A 13,811-nucleotide genomic window follows, 5' to 3' on the forward strand; every position below is an offset into this window, starting at 1 on the left:
CGTGAGGGGCGCGGGCACCACGCAGGCCTAGCCACCGCTGGCATCTGTGCTCTCAGGCCGGGTCCCCCCAGCTTCAGTCTGCATGGGAGACTTATTCCCGCCAAGGACGTGACATCCGGTCATTTCAGTGCTGTTACGGCCGCGGTACGCGTCCCGGCAGCGGTGCCGACGTGCTCTCTGCCCCCAGGTGTGCATCGTGCAGAAGCGGGACACGGAGAAGATGTACGCGATGAAGTACATGAACAAGCATCAGTGCATCGAGCGCGGCGAGGTCCGCAACGTGTTCCGGGAGCTGGAGATCCTGCAGGAGATCGAGCACGTCTTCCTGGTGAACCTGTGGTGAGCGGGCGGGGTGGAGCCCTTCTCCTGCCCCGGGCACCCTCCCCCTTCCCTCCCCTCTCTCCCCCCTCGCCTCCCAGTGCCCTGGGAATTGTCCACACATACACACACATGGCGCTGACGCAGGGCTTCCTGGCCTGCAGGAAGCCCGGACTAGGTGTCCACACACACACACACGCACACACACACATGGCACTGACGCAGGGCTTCCTGGCCTGCAGGAAGCCCGGACTAGGTGTCCACACACACACACACACACACACACACGCACGCACACACACACATGGCACTGACGCAGGGCTTCCTGGCCTGCAGGAAGCCCAGACTTCCCCACAGAGGATGCCTATGACACATGAAGTTTCTGGCACTGAAGTCCGGGAGGGAGACTTTTAGCGCCTAAATCTGAGTTTCCTCCACAAACTGGGCACCAAGACTAGCTGGGGGGTGGGGGAGCCTGCAGTGAGGTCAACCCCTTCCACTCTCCCTGGAGTCCTGCAAGCCCCTAGAATGAACACAGTGTGGTTTCTGGGGGGAAGAGAGAGGAACATGACATGAAAACTTAATTCTTTGTAACTTTACTCTTGAGACAAGAGCGAGTTGATTATCTGAGAGCTCACAGAAGAGATTACAAAGTGGACGGAGGTCCTTAAACCATTGTTTTCCTACTGCCACCATCTTCATCATCTCACCACTGTCTTCTTCTTTATCACGTTCATCCCCAAAACCATCCTCAATATCACCACCGTCACCACCATCACCACCGTCACCACCATCACCACCATCACCACCATCATCACCATCACCACCGTCACCACCATCACCACCACAGTCACTACAGCTGCCGGCTGTTAGAAGCTGGTCCCTCGCCCAGCCCTACCTGAGCATTTCTCCTCGCTGTCTCAATTTCTTCTTTAACAACCCTCTTTATCCCCTTTTTGGCGAAGAGGAAACCAGGGCAGCAGGAGAATGGCCCAGAGACAGTGCTGTGTTCCACTCTCCATCAGTCAGCCATGGGCATCTTTGTCCCAGCTGGGCACCTCCCATGGGGACAGGCCCCTCTGTCTTTCCTGAGGGCTCTGGCTCCAGGTGGCTCCTTGGGCAGGGCCCCTCTCCTGGGGGTGCCTGGTGGGGGGTGGCCTTGGGGCCAGGGCTCTTATAGGGGGACTCGTCAGGTGTGGCAGGAGCTGTGACTCTGGCCCCCCAGCCGTGCGCATGCCAGGTCCTCCCACGGTGCCCACAGGTACTCCTTCCAGGATGAGGAGGACATGTTCATGGTGGTGGACCTGCTGCCGGGGGGAGACCTGCGCTACCACTTACAGCAGAACGTCCAGTTCTCTGAGGACACCGTGAGGCTATACATCTGTGAAATGGCACTGGCCCTTGGCTACCTGCGCAGTCAGCACATCATCCACAGGTGTGTGCACACCTGACGGGGCGGGTGCCGCCCTCCAGCAGGACCCAGATGGGCTCCTGTGTGCTCTGCCCTGCCCTTACCTGCAGCCCTGCCCCCACGTGTGGCACCGGGCCCGTCAGTGCCTGGCTCCGAGGCCAGCTCCATGGCTGCACATATGATGGCCACCTGGGGTGGGTCCTATCTGAGCATCCCCAGCTGGCTGGGCACAGAGGGCTGGTGGCCTTCATGGGGTGGGGAGGGGGGCTTCACCTGGTCTGTTCAACTGCAGTATCCCTGCCCCCGCCCAGCAGGTGCCCTTGTGCCCATCTGCCGTGTCTTTGGCAAATGCAAGCTAATTTTAACATTTTAACATTCAAACTAATTTTAGCATCTGAAGGCAGATGAAATGAGAAAGATAAAGCTGCATCCACAGGATAAAACACACAATCCCATGTGGTATAAAGTGAAGTAGACACGATTCTGCGTTTCTGCCTGTGGGGATTCTGTTACCTGGTCACGGTGCAGGCACCGAACATTTACTGAGTGCCGAGAGGTTGGGAAGGCAAGGCCTGAGGCCAGCTGGTGGAGCCACAGACCCCCAGTTGACGATTCTGCGCAGCTGGCTCTGGGGGAGGGCCCCCCTCGGGGGTCCAGGCGAGGGGTTCTGCTTTCATCCTCCGGGGGCTTCGGTGCCCCTCGGCGTCCAGCGCTGGGCCTTCTCCCCGCCGTCTGGCCTCCGGAGGTGAAGGGCTGGGCTCACCCAGCTCTGCCAGGGTGCTGCCAGGTGGGGAGGGGGTCTTAGGACCCAGCTCGTGGGAACCCCAGCCCTGCCGGAATCTTGGGACTCACCTCCCTGCTTCCTGCTCTTTCTACAGAGACGTGAAGCCCGATAACATCCTCCTGGATGAGCGAGGTGAGCCTAGGCGTGTGAGCCCAGAGCCGCGGAGGGTGTGCACCCCTGCCCGCAGGACACATCCCCTTGCGACAGTCATGCTGTCCTCTCCCCTCACAGGACATGCACACCTGACTGACTTCAACATCGCCACCATCATAAAGGACGGCGAGAGGGCGACTGCGCTGGCCGGGACCAAGCCGTACATGGGTGAGCCTCGCCCTCCCAGCCCGCGGCCCCCGCCAGCCTGCCGGCCGGTCTCCTGCCCTGGCCTGTGGCTGGTGCGGTCGGGTCACTGACCTAAAGGCACAGCAGCAGGGGACGGCCAGGCTAAGAGCAGCCAGGTCTGACCCGTGCAGAAGAATCTGAGTGACGGGCGTGTATTGTGGTTCTGATAATGAGATAGCCCACCACCCTCGTCAGGCTGTGGGACCGGGATTTGAACAGGCGGTCAGTGGGGAAGGACGGACTGACCGCTGAGGGCAGCTTCCTAGTCCAGCTCTGGCGGCATCCTGGTCTCTAGGCCTGCGGTCACGGGCCCTGCGGTCACTGGGGCTGGGGTCACGGGCCCTGCGGACACCGGGGCTGGGGTCACGGGCCCTGCGGACACCGGGGCTGGGGTCACGGGCCCTGTAGTCGCCGAGGCTGGGGTCACGGGTCCTGCGGACACCGGGGCTGGGGTCACGGGCCCTGTAGTCGCCGAGGCTGGGGTCACGGGTCCTGCGGACACCGGGGCTGGGGTCACGGGCCCTGCAGTCACCGGGGCTGGGGTCACGGGCCCTACGGTCACCGGGGCTAGGGTCACGGGCCCTGCGGTCACCGGGGCTAGGGTCACGGGCCCTGTAGTCACCGAGGCTGGGGTCACGGGCCCTGTGGTCACCGGGGCTGGGGTCACGGGCCCTGCGGTCAGGGATGCTCAGCTCCTCCTTCCCTCCCTGGAAAGCTCCGGAGATCTTCCAGTCTTTTGTCAACGGTGGGACCGGCTACTCCTTCGAGGTGGACTGGTGGTCGGTGGGGGTGATGGCCTACGAACTGCTGCGTGGATGGGTACGGAGCTCCTGCGGCCCGCGGGCTCAGTCCCCAGACCCCGAGCTAGCTGCGTCCCCCCGGGGGTGGCCCCAGCTCCCAAAGGGGTGAGGCTGCCCCCACCCCCAGGTGCTCAGGGCGGTCCGTGCTTTCCGTCAGCGAGGCTGCACGCTGGAGGGGGCGGGGGGCAGGCAGAGAACCGTCCAGCAGGGCTGCCCCCTCGGGACTTCCCATGAGGCTCGTGTGCGGGTGGGCCCCTGTGCTATCCCCGCAGCTGCCACGGCCCAGCCGGCGCTGGAGCCCCGGAGGCTGGGGGCCTCGTCAGGTCACCACCTGCCCTGCCCACCTCCTCGTCGGGGCCTCCGAGGACTGTGCCCTGGAGAAGGCCCTAGGCAAGGCAGCCCCCTCTGCCCTCTGCAGCTGGTCCACCAGGCCCAGGCGCCCTGGGGGTGCTGTGCGTCCTCCCCAGCCCGCTGGCAGCCTCTCGGGTCGCCTCCCCGGCTGCACTGCAGGCTGGGCCTGCACCGGGGGCTGGGGGCAGGTAGGGCGCACCTCGGGTGGCCCTGGGCTCGGGGAGGGGCCTGCTGCAGCTCTGCCTCTGCTGCCCAGAGGCCCTACGACATCCACTCGGGCAACACCGCGGAGTCCCTGGTGCAGCTCTTCAGCACCGTGAGCGTCCAGTACGTGCCCACCTGGTCCAAGGAGATGGTGGCCCTGCTGCGGAAGGTGAGCCGCCCCTCCTGGCCCTGCCTGGAGTGCAGGCCCGGCCGGACACGTGGGGCTCGACGGGCATCCTGTCCCGAGGGTGGGCAGCCTGGAGGCCCTGGTCCGGAGAAGGCATCTGGTTCGCGCCTTCTGCGTCTTGTGTCCCTCTCCGGCCGGGCTTCCAGCGGTCACCCGCTCCTTGTCCTGCTGTAACAGCTCGGCCCACGCGAGCACTGCTGCAGCTGAATTTAACCCCTACGACCTGCTTGCACGTCACAGATGCCCAGACTCAGGGCAGCTCACCCCGTCGTGTGTGTTGGAGGGAGGGTGTGTGGGGCTGGGTGCCGGGGCCGCCCTGCTCTGGTCCCCTCTGCCCCATGCCTCCTGCTGGAGGTGGGCGGTCACTGGCCTGGCCAGCCCCCCGCGGGGAGCAAGCAGAGAAAACCCCAGAACCCCCGCGCATCCCAGGTCCTGAGCGCGAGTCCGCAGCGGCCTGGGAACCTCAGCCTGGTGGGGACCTCAGCCTGGTGGGGACCTGGGGCTGTGGTGTCACCACCAGAGTGCCTCCCCTGGGGTCCAGGTCCGGGCCGGGGGGCCGCTCCTCGGCTGGCCAGCCAGCTCCCCACTCGGAGAGCCATCCCTCAAGCACACTGGGGCGTCGAAGCTGGGTCAGGATGGGTGAGGGAGGGCGTGCTGGACATTTGTGGCCCGGCTCACCCCCAGCTCCCGTCTCCTGGCCCCTGGGTCCTGCTGGGCAGGTCCTGGCCCCTGCCTGGAGACCTCTGGCCCTGGAAGTGTAGCCAAGCAGCTAGAGGCCCTCCCCCAGCCCCCGAGAGGGGCTCTTAACACAGCCTTCGCCCCGCGCAGCTGTGCCCACAGCAGCCAGGTGGCTCCCACGGCGGGACCTCGGCCGCCGCGGGCCCAGGCCGGGGGTGAGGAGGGTCCGCACACCAGGCTGGGGAGCTCGGACTGGGTCTCTGCCATTTCTCCCGGAAAAGGTGATGGCTGTGATGCTGGCCACGCGCGCACGGCTGCCCTGGGGCCTCCTGGGGCCTTGACAGCCACCATCCCATCGGGCTCCAAGCGGGAGGGCAGTCGGCCAGGCTGCAGCTACTGCCTACTGATGGCTCCAGGGAGACCTGCACCGCGGCCGGTGAGCGCCGGGCAGACCTGGGCCCGGGGCAGGCTGACCGGGGCTTTGTTCCAGCTGCTCACCGTGAACCCCAAGCACCGCGTGTCCAGCCTGCAGGACATGCAGGCGGCCCCCGCACTGGCCGGTGTGCTGTGGACCGAGCTGAGTGAGAAGAAGGTGGAGCCCGGCTTCGTGCCCAACGTAAGCCCGCAGGCCCAGGGTGGACGGGGCGGGCGAGGGTGGCCGGGTGCCGGGCTCAGCACCGCCCTCCACAGAAAGGCCGCCTGCACTGCGACCCCACCTTCGAGCTGGAGGAGATGATCCTGGAGTCGCGGCCGCTGCACAAGAAGAAGAAGCGCCTGGCCAAGAACAGGTCGCGGGACAGCAGCAGGGACAGCTCCCAGTCGGTGAGCTCGGGGCCCCGCGCCCAGCCCTTCGCTCCCTCCTCTGCAGCGGGGGCACTGGCCGTCGGGGTGTGAGGGTGCCTCCTGCCTCACGCGGCTCTGCCGTGGCTGCGTAGGGCCAGGCTCTGCCCCCGTGGTCACGGGGCCGCCTGTGTGCGTGCGTGCACGCCCGCTTTTGTGCATGCGTGTGCGTGCACACGTGTGGGTGCGTGTGTGCGTGTGCGTGTGGGTGTCTGCTTCCTCTTCGCACGAGCACACCGGTGACACTGGGTAGGATGCGTAGTGCAGGTGACCTGCCCTTTACTTGACTGGTGGCATCTGCAGGGACGTCGTTTCACATTCTGAGGAAATGGGGCCAGGACCCCACCCTGGGGGACATGGTTTAACCTGTCAAAGCCCCCATCCTGCCCCAGGTCAGCTGCTCTTGGAAGTGGGGGGCGTTCCCGGGGAGCAGGGGATCCAGCCTGGACCCGTCTCTGGGGTATGGCCAGTGTTCACAACACAACTAGGGCTGCGGGTGTGGATGGTGGTGGTCACAGCGGGGACACTGTATGCGCTCGGCAGTCCCCCAGCCCCCGGACCCGGCCGAGCCTGTGGGGATGTCCTGGGATGCAGCCTCTCACACCTGGGGGGCCTGTGCTGCCCCCGGCCTGGGTCCTGGGCAGAGAGATAGGCGTCAGCCTCTTCTCACTGCGGTGAAAGGCCAGGATGGGGTCTTCCCTGGAAGCCTCAATTTCTCAGTGAGAAGGTGGGTGGGCTCCCATCCCCTCCCCTGATGGCAGCCCCTGGTGCCGGCAGGGGCACTGCAGGTGTGGAGCTGTCCTTGATTTCCTGTTGGTCTGACTTTGTTCTTGCTATCAGGGTGGGAGTGATGGCTTTGAGTTCTTTATATGAAAGAGCTGAAGTTTCATTTCTTATTTCTGTTTTTTATTATTGATCGATAAGAGTTATTTATTTACATATTCTGCACACAAGTGCCTTAGACAGACGATTTGTAAAGATTTTCTTCTAGTCTGTGGGTTTTCTTTCTTTTTTAAAAAATAAACTCATTAATTAATTTATTGACTTTTGGCTGCCCTGGGTCTTCGTTGCTGCGTGCGGGCTTTCTCTAGTTGCAGCGAGCGGGGGCTACTCTTTGTTGCGGTGTGTGGGCTTCTCATTGTGGTGGCTTCTCTTGTTGCGGAGCACGGGCTGTAGGCGTGTGGGCTTCAGTAACTGTGCCTCACGAGCTCTAGAGCGCAGGCTCAGTAGTTGTGGTGCACGGGCTTAGTTGCTCCACGGCATGTGGGAGCTTCCCAGACCAGGGCTCAAACCTGTGTCCCCTGCAATGGCAGGCGGATTCTTAACCACCGCGCCACCAGGGAAGTCCTGTGGGTTTTCTTTCTTCTGGTTGACACCATCTGCAGCGGAAGTCTGGTTTTGATTAAGTCCCACGTATCTGTTTCCTCTTTGTTCATTCATGCTTCTGGTGTCATTTCTAAGAAACCACTGCCTCACCTAAGGTCACAAAGAGGTACTCCTGTGTTTTCTTCTAAGTGTTTTATGTTTTTTCTCTTACATTTTGGGTGCAGGATCCGCTTCAAGTTAGTTTTATGGATAGTGTCAGGTAGGGTCCAACCTGATTCTTTTGCCTGTGGACATGCAGTCGTCCAAGCGCTGTTTGTTGAAAGAGCTCTTCTTTCTTCCATTGAATTGCCTGGCATCATTTTCAAAAATTAATTGACCGTGAACGTAGCGGTTTATTTATGGAGTGAATGTAGGGGTTACTTATGGACTTGCAGCTCTAGTTCGCTGAGCTGTGTGTCTGTCCTGCTGGTGCCACACTGACTTGACGGTTAGAGCTCTCTGATGAGTTTTGAGGTCAGGAAGTAAGTGTGAGTCCTCCAACCTGTTCTTTTTCGAGACGGTTCGGCTACTCTGGGTCCCTTGCATTTCCAGGGCATTTTGAGGGGTTTGGGAATTACATCTAAGTTGCTCAGCAGGTCATTTGTGACAAAGTTCCCCATGCCCAGGCCCTTTGCCACTCCCCACCTCGGGTGACAGCTGGGGTCAGACGCCGTGTGTATCAGCATCGATAGGGCCCGTGGATGTCTACCCCGAGGATCGTGTGCACGGATTGACTCAGGCAGGGCTCCCGGAACAGCCACTCATGCAGTCGGGGTGAGGGGCAGCAAGCCTGGGTTTCAGGCAGCGTCCTCGGAGAGCAGCCTTCCCTCCAGGGACCTGAGCACGGGTTACGCTCCGGGGAAGCGGCCTTTCCTGCCCCTGCACCCAGCACCCAGTCAGCGAAAGGCCCCAGAGGGATAGACATTTCCGTGGCTTCCTGACTCTGTGCGGCAGAGGGTCCAAAAGCCCACAGCAGCTCACTGGACCGCACGCACGTGCCATTGCAAGGAAAGGTGTCGGAGCCGGACGGGGTGCGCAGTGCGGCCCCAGCTCCCTGCTGACAGCACAGCCCGTGGCTCGGGAAGGAGGGGTCCCTGGGGCACGTCACTGTGCACACCGTCTACCTCTAGCGCTGCCCAGACCCTCCGAGCGGCTCCTTGGGCAGGAGTGTCTCTTGTCCTTGGAGAACCTGGGTGCGGAAGGGTGAGATGAACCGCAGCCCCTCCCCCCGCCAACCCCCAGGCCGCAGACAGCGTCTCTCCATCCCCCATCCCCACTCTAGCACCTCCTCACCCTCAGATGGCACCTCTTCTGGTCTGCATGCATCAGGGGCTCACCTCCTGGCGTGACCTCGGCCCTCGTCCCTGAGTGGCCTGAGCTTCTGGTCCAGAACTGGCTCCGGCCGGAGTTTGTGCACCTGTCCGTTTATCGTCAGCACTGAGCCAGGGTTGATGGACCCGTTGTAAGTTGAAAATATCATAAGTCAATATGCATTTACGATCCCTCACCTACCAAACATCGTAGCTTAGTCCGGCCTGCCTTATACGTGCTTAGAATGCTCCGGGCAGAATCATCTAACACAGAGTCTATTTTATAATAAAGTGTTGACTGTCTCATGTAAATGATCAAATGCTGTACTGAAAATGAAAGCCAGAATGGCTGTCTGGGTCCCTTGTGGTCGTGGGGCTGAGCTGGAGCTGCAGCCCCTGCCCAGCATCACAGGAGAGGATTGGACCGCATATCGCTAGCCCGGGAAAAGATCAAAGTTCAGAATTTGAAGTACGGTTTCTACTATCTGCATGTCACTTTCACACCACTGTAAAGTCAAAAAGTCGTTTGCTGAACCATCATAACTGGGGACTGGCTTTATACTGTGTGAGTCCTAGGTGAATGCAAAATACCAACCCTCTTTGCTGATGGGATCGGAAAGAATGTGTGTGTTCAGTCAGTGGCTGCACGCCACACACCAGCAGCTGTGTCATCTGTTCAGGCTCAGCGGTGGCGCTCGGGCCACCACCAGGTTAAATCTGTCCCAGTTCCCCTCTCCTGCCACGAGCCGTCTGATCTTTGCAGGGCCAGGCTCATGAATTCAACGGGAAAACAATGGAAGCAGCATCCTTGGGTCCCCACAGGTAAAGGCAAAGCCTCAGACGTCCCTCGCAGTGGCCCCTGTCACTGCTGTTCCACTCTGGGTGTGGGTTTGTTTTCTATTTCTTGTCTCGGCTGGTTTGTTGAGGGGGGTAGAGTTTCAGGAGCTATCACTGGGCTTTTCCATGATAATAGCTGTTACTCCACAGGTCAAGGTACTAATCTGAGAATTCTGCTAGATGCCAAATACATCGGTCTTGGTTATGCAGGCAGCGGCTAGGGGGTGGTAGCCACTGGGTAGGCTAAGATGGACGTGGGCCAAGTGTTAGCACAGACCCTGTCTCCAACAGACCTCTAAACGGCTGGGCGTTTCCCCCCTCCTGTGTGCAGACATGAGGGAAGTGGTCATAGATACCTTTGGGAAGGGCTGAGGGTATGGCTGCCGTGTACACTTGCTGTGAATTAGCCTGGGCCTTCGCTACCGGGAGGCTGCCCCTCCTTCAGCCCATGGGTCTAGGTCTGAGAACCGAATTCAATGTGGAAATGAGAAAAAGAATTGTGACCTTCCATCAAGGTGGCCGACGCCAGCCTTCTGCTCCCGCACCCTTGATCTTACTGTGTGTGTGTGTGTGTGTGTGTGTGTGTGCACGCGCGCGCGCCCGCAAGCACTGGCTGTCCGTCTCTGACCCCTGGGAGCGCCGTGATCTGTCGAACATCGTCCACATCCCTCGGGGTCGGGGTGCCCTGCGTGCCACTCTAACCTGGAGGCCTGTTGCGGCAGTCCCACCCCCCTTAGTGCGGCTGAGTAGGCAAGGTTACGGCTTCCACTGTTCTGGGTCCCGTCATCACCTCCTCTCGGGGCTCGGTCCTGGAGCAGAACCTCCTGAACAAGACAGACGCCACTGAGCTTCCCCAGGGCACCGTGCCCGCGCCCCCCAGCTCATTCCTTGTCATCTGGCTGGGAGGAGTGTCCTTCGGGCCCTCCAGAGGAACACGGTCATCTGATGGGTCCGTGGGTCTTTATACTTGAGTCTGTTGACGCACTCCAGCTGCCCAGTCCTCTGAGACTTTGACGTGCCTGCCACCCCCCGGCATTCTCCCAAGGCCGTTCTGAACCTTCCGGACTCTTCACCTGGGCCGTCATTTTTTCCATGTTTCCACGTTGCAGTGTATTAGGACCCACACACGTCAGGGGCTCTTGCCAGGGAATTAGACCCAAGTCTTGGAAGGGCAGACTCTCCCTTGTCCAGCCACATAGCCCCACCCCCAGGCCCCTCCCAGGCCCGTCCTGCCGGTTCGTTGAGTAACACCTTCCTTACCAGCAGGCTGCGCGCCTGCGCAGTTGCGAGGGGTGCACGTGACGAGGGGGGCGGGGGGGCAGGGCTTGAGCGGGCGAGTGCTGTGTCTCGCCTGCTGTGGTTGCAGCTCTGCGTCGTCCGCAGGAGTTGGCGTGGAGGCGTCACTCTCCTCCAGCGGGCGAGAGGCCCTCCCGCGGGCTCGGGAGTGCAGGGGCATAGGGTTAACGCCCCCACGAACATCCCCTCGGGTGGCCCCGCCCACGTCGCAGAGGCCCACTCCTTCCCTATCAGGGCCTTACATTTGATGCAGGAAACTTCAAGGCTGTGAGTCCAGCGTTCTCTGAAGTTCCGCTGCTCGGACGTCTCAGCCTGTCTCCAGCTCCCTGTCGGGGCTGCGGGGTGGAGCGTCTCCACATTGCGGCTGGCTGGGGCTGCTGCTTGGCCGCCCCGAGCCCGTGGCTCACACACCCATGGGGCCACGCGCAACCACCCTGACCCGCAGTCCCAGTGCGTCCCCTCCACTTGCACCCTCTCCCGACACACCTGAGGCGAGGGTCTTAGCGGTCGGGGTCTCACGCCCGCCAGGGCCCTTCAGCACTCCTTGCATCTGGCCAGGGTGGGACCCAACTCCAGAACCCCATGCTGAGCGTCTGCTTCTTGGGACAGCTCCTGCCGGGGACCTTCTTAGTCAGGTTCCCCGGAGTCAGACCCTCAGATGGGATTTGTGTACCAGGCTCAAGTGACCAGGAGGACCTGGTGTGTGCGGGGGAGGGGAGGGAACCAAGCCCGATGTGGCTTCCACACGAGTCTGGCTCTGCACACACTGCAACCTCCCGGAGATAGGGGCCGGGCGTCCTTCTGTCTCTGGCTAAGGGTCACCTGGAGATGCAAACTCCCATGCACTCCGGCTGCCGAAATAGCCCAAAGGCAGGCTCCTCAGAGAGGGGGAGGCCACAGAGCAGAAGCGGGCCAGGGGTGCCCAGGAGCTCACCTGAGGGATGCGAGGGAACCTGGCGGGGTCTGCTGTGCTCATTTTTGTGTCTTTCTGACTAACAGGAGAATGACTACCTTCAGGACTGCCTTGATGCCATCCAGCAAGACTTTGTGATTTTTAATAGAGAAAAGTGAGTGTGCGTGCTGGGGGCCAGTAATGGGGGCAGAAAGGACTTTGGGGAATTGGGCCTCGGTTTTCTTGGCCACTGCAGCCACGTGGCATCAGCGGGGCTGGGAAGCCTGACCCCTGCCCTCCTCAGGGTCTCTGAGCAGTGGCCCTGGGGGAGAGGGTGGGAGGTCCCTGTTCAGGCTTCTAGGGGAAGGGCTCATTGGGCACTTTCAGCCAATGGCCAGAGTCTCCTGGGCAGACGCTGGGTGGACCTGCCCAGCTGAGGGCAGACGACTTCCTGGGCAGCCCCTGCAGTCACAACTCCCACCCCTCACTCGGTTATTCAGGCCTGTGGGGCAGAAAGGGCAGAGCTGGCTGGCAGGGAGATATGACAGGCCACAAATAGACACCCAAGACACCTGCCACAGTGGAGGGAGGCAGCCCAGTGCTGTGGGGCCCGAGAGGAGCAGGAGTGGGGCGAGGCCAGAGGACTTCCTGGAGGAGGCGGCTCTGAGCTCTGGCCTGGCAAGTGAGCAGGATTAGCTGGTGCTCTGTCCTGCCTCAGTGACCAGGACGACGTGTGGACACTGGTTTAGGACAGTAGCCATCGTCCTGGAGGTCAAGCCTGCGTAGTGATGGGACCTGGCCAGGGCCTCAGTGACCAGGACGACGTGTGACACTGGTTTAGGACAGTGGCCATCGTCCTGGAGGTCAAGCCTGCGTAGTGATGGGACCTGGCCAGGCGCTTTGTTCCATCGTCCTGGAGGTCAAGCCTGCGTAGTGATGGGACCTGGCCAGGCGCTTTGTTCCAGAATTGCTGACCCGCAGAACCTGCGCTTAAACTAGGCCCCCTTTAGCTTCTGGCTGGAAATGGGCTGAGACTTGCCAGCCCTGCCACTCCGAGACCGAGGGCCACGAACGGCCAGACGGAGGGCGCTGGGCTGGAACGCCCCGTGTGCCCGCACGCCCTGTTGAGCCAGTGTGGCTGGAGGGGCTTCTGCCCAGGCAGAGATGCCCAGCATGTGTCCGTGTTCCTGCGGGACCCACTCCAGGAGTCCCTGGACAGGCCCTGGGCCAGCGAGCAGCATCCGGGGCTGCCGGCAAGGCCGCGTCAAGGCCCTCCCTGTGTCTCCCCCCAGGCTGAAGAGGAGCCAGGACCCCACGAGCGAGCCCCTGCCCGCACCTGAGCCTGGGGAGGGCGCAGAGGCCTTGGCGGACGGCGAGGGGGCGCGCTCGGCCCTGCGTGTGTGCGGTACCATTTGCCCCTCGGCCGGGAGCGGCTAGGCGGCCCCTGCCCACGGCGTCAGCTCAGGTCACGCCGGAGACTCGGGGCCTCCAGAGGGACCCGGCGGCGGGCAGAGGCCCAGCATCGACTTTCCCACGGAGCGGCCCGGCGGGTCCAGGCCCAGGCCCAGGCCAGCGGCTCCCGCTGCACCCCGGCTGGACTTTCCCTGGCCGGTCTGACCACTGAGGCTGCCCTCTGGCTCTCGGCAGCGCGTGGTGACAAGCGGCTGTGGGCGTGGCCAAGAGCAGTGGGCGCGGAGGGCGGGGCCCCCCGGGCGATGGCGGAGGGAAGCGCGTGGCCCGCCAATGGGCCGCGTGGCTGGACGGGCACCCTGGTCTCCTGCCACCTGCTGTACATAGCCCGCCTCGCCCGGCCGTGCCGCCTGGAGCCGGGGTGGGGGTGGGGGGGCAGCCCAGGGGCTGCTCGGCTCCTGTCCATCAAGGGGGGAGGGGTGTGGGCGTGAAGAGTGTTTTATAGAGATACAGACCATTCTGGTAATTTCTGCTGTGTTCCTGTATAGTTTCCACCTCTGAGAAAAACAACATGAGAACCACTTGGTGTTGGCTGTTTTGCACGTTCCGTGCCTGCTGCGTTACAGAGAACGTTTGTCTGGGAGTCGGGGCGGTGCCTGCTGGGGCAGGGCCTCCCCAGAGCCCCGGTCCTCAGCCTTGGGGTGGATGCCCATCTCCTGCCCCCGGCGCCTTAAGGCCGCTGCAGGGTTGAGGGGCAGGGGCACCTGGGGCAGAACCGCGAATCGACAA

General features: G+C 62.2%; 1 protein-coding gene across 2 annotated transcripts in view; it reads left to right on the forward strand.

The window, feature by feature from the left end:
* STK32C (serine/threonine kinase 32C) overlaps positions 1-13,049 on the forward strand; it is an 81,442-nt gene extending 68,393 nt beyond the window's left edge. The window contains exons 3-12 of one of the 2 annotated variants that reach the window (XM_065894129.1): positions 188-339; positions 1,580-1,753; positions 2,608-2,645; positions 2,745-2,834; positions 3,568-3,671; positions 4,260-4,376; positions 5,563-5,688; positions 5,763-5,894; positions 11,720-11,787; positions 12,905-13,049. In XM_065894129.1, the coding sequence (XP_065750201.1) occupies positions 188-339; positions 1,580-1,753; positions 2,608-2,645; positions 2,745-2,834; positions 3,568-3,671; positions 4,260-4,376; positions 5,563-5,688; positions 5,763-5,894; positions 11,720-11,787; positions 12,905-13,049 (1,146 nt within the window). Of the gene's footprint in view, positions 1-187; positions 340-1,579; positions 1,754-2,607; positions 2,646-2,744; positions 2,835-3,567; positions 3,672-4,259; positions 4,377-5,562; positions 5,689-5,762; positions 5,895-11,719; positions 11,792-12,904 lie in introns of those variants that run through there. The other variant, XM_065894130.1, reaches the window with a different exon arrangement.
* Positions 13,050-13,811: the final 762 nt, after the last annotated feature.

This window comes from Phocoena phocoena, chromosome 16, assembly GCF_963924675.1.
Source record: "Phocoena phocoena chromosome 16, mPhoPho1.1, whole genome shotgun sequence".
NCBI lineage: Eukaryota > Metazoa > Chordata > Mammalia > Artiodactyla > Phocoenidae > Phocoena > Phocoena phocoena.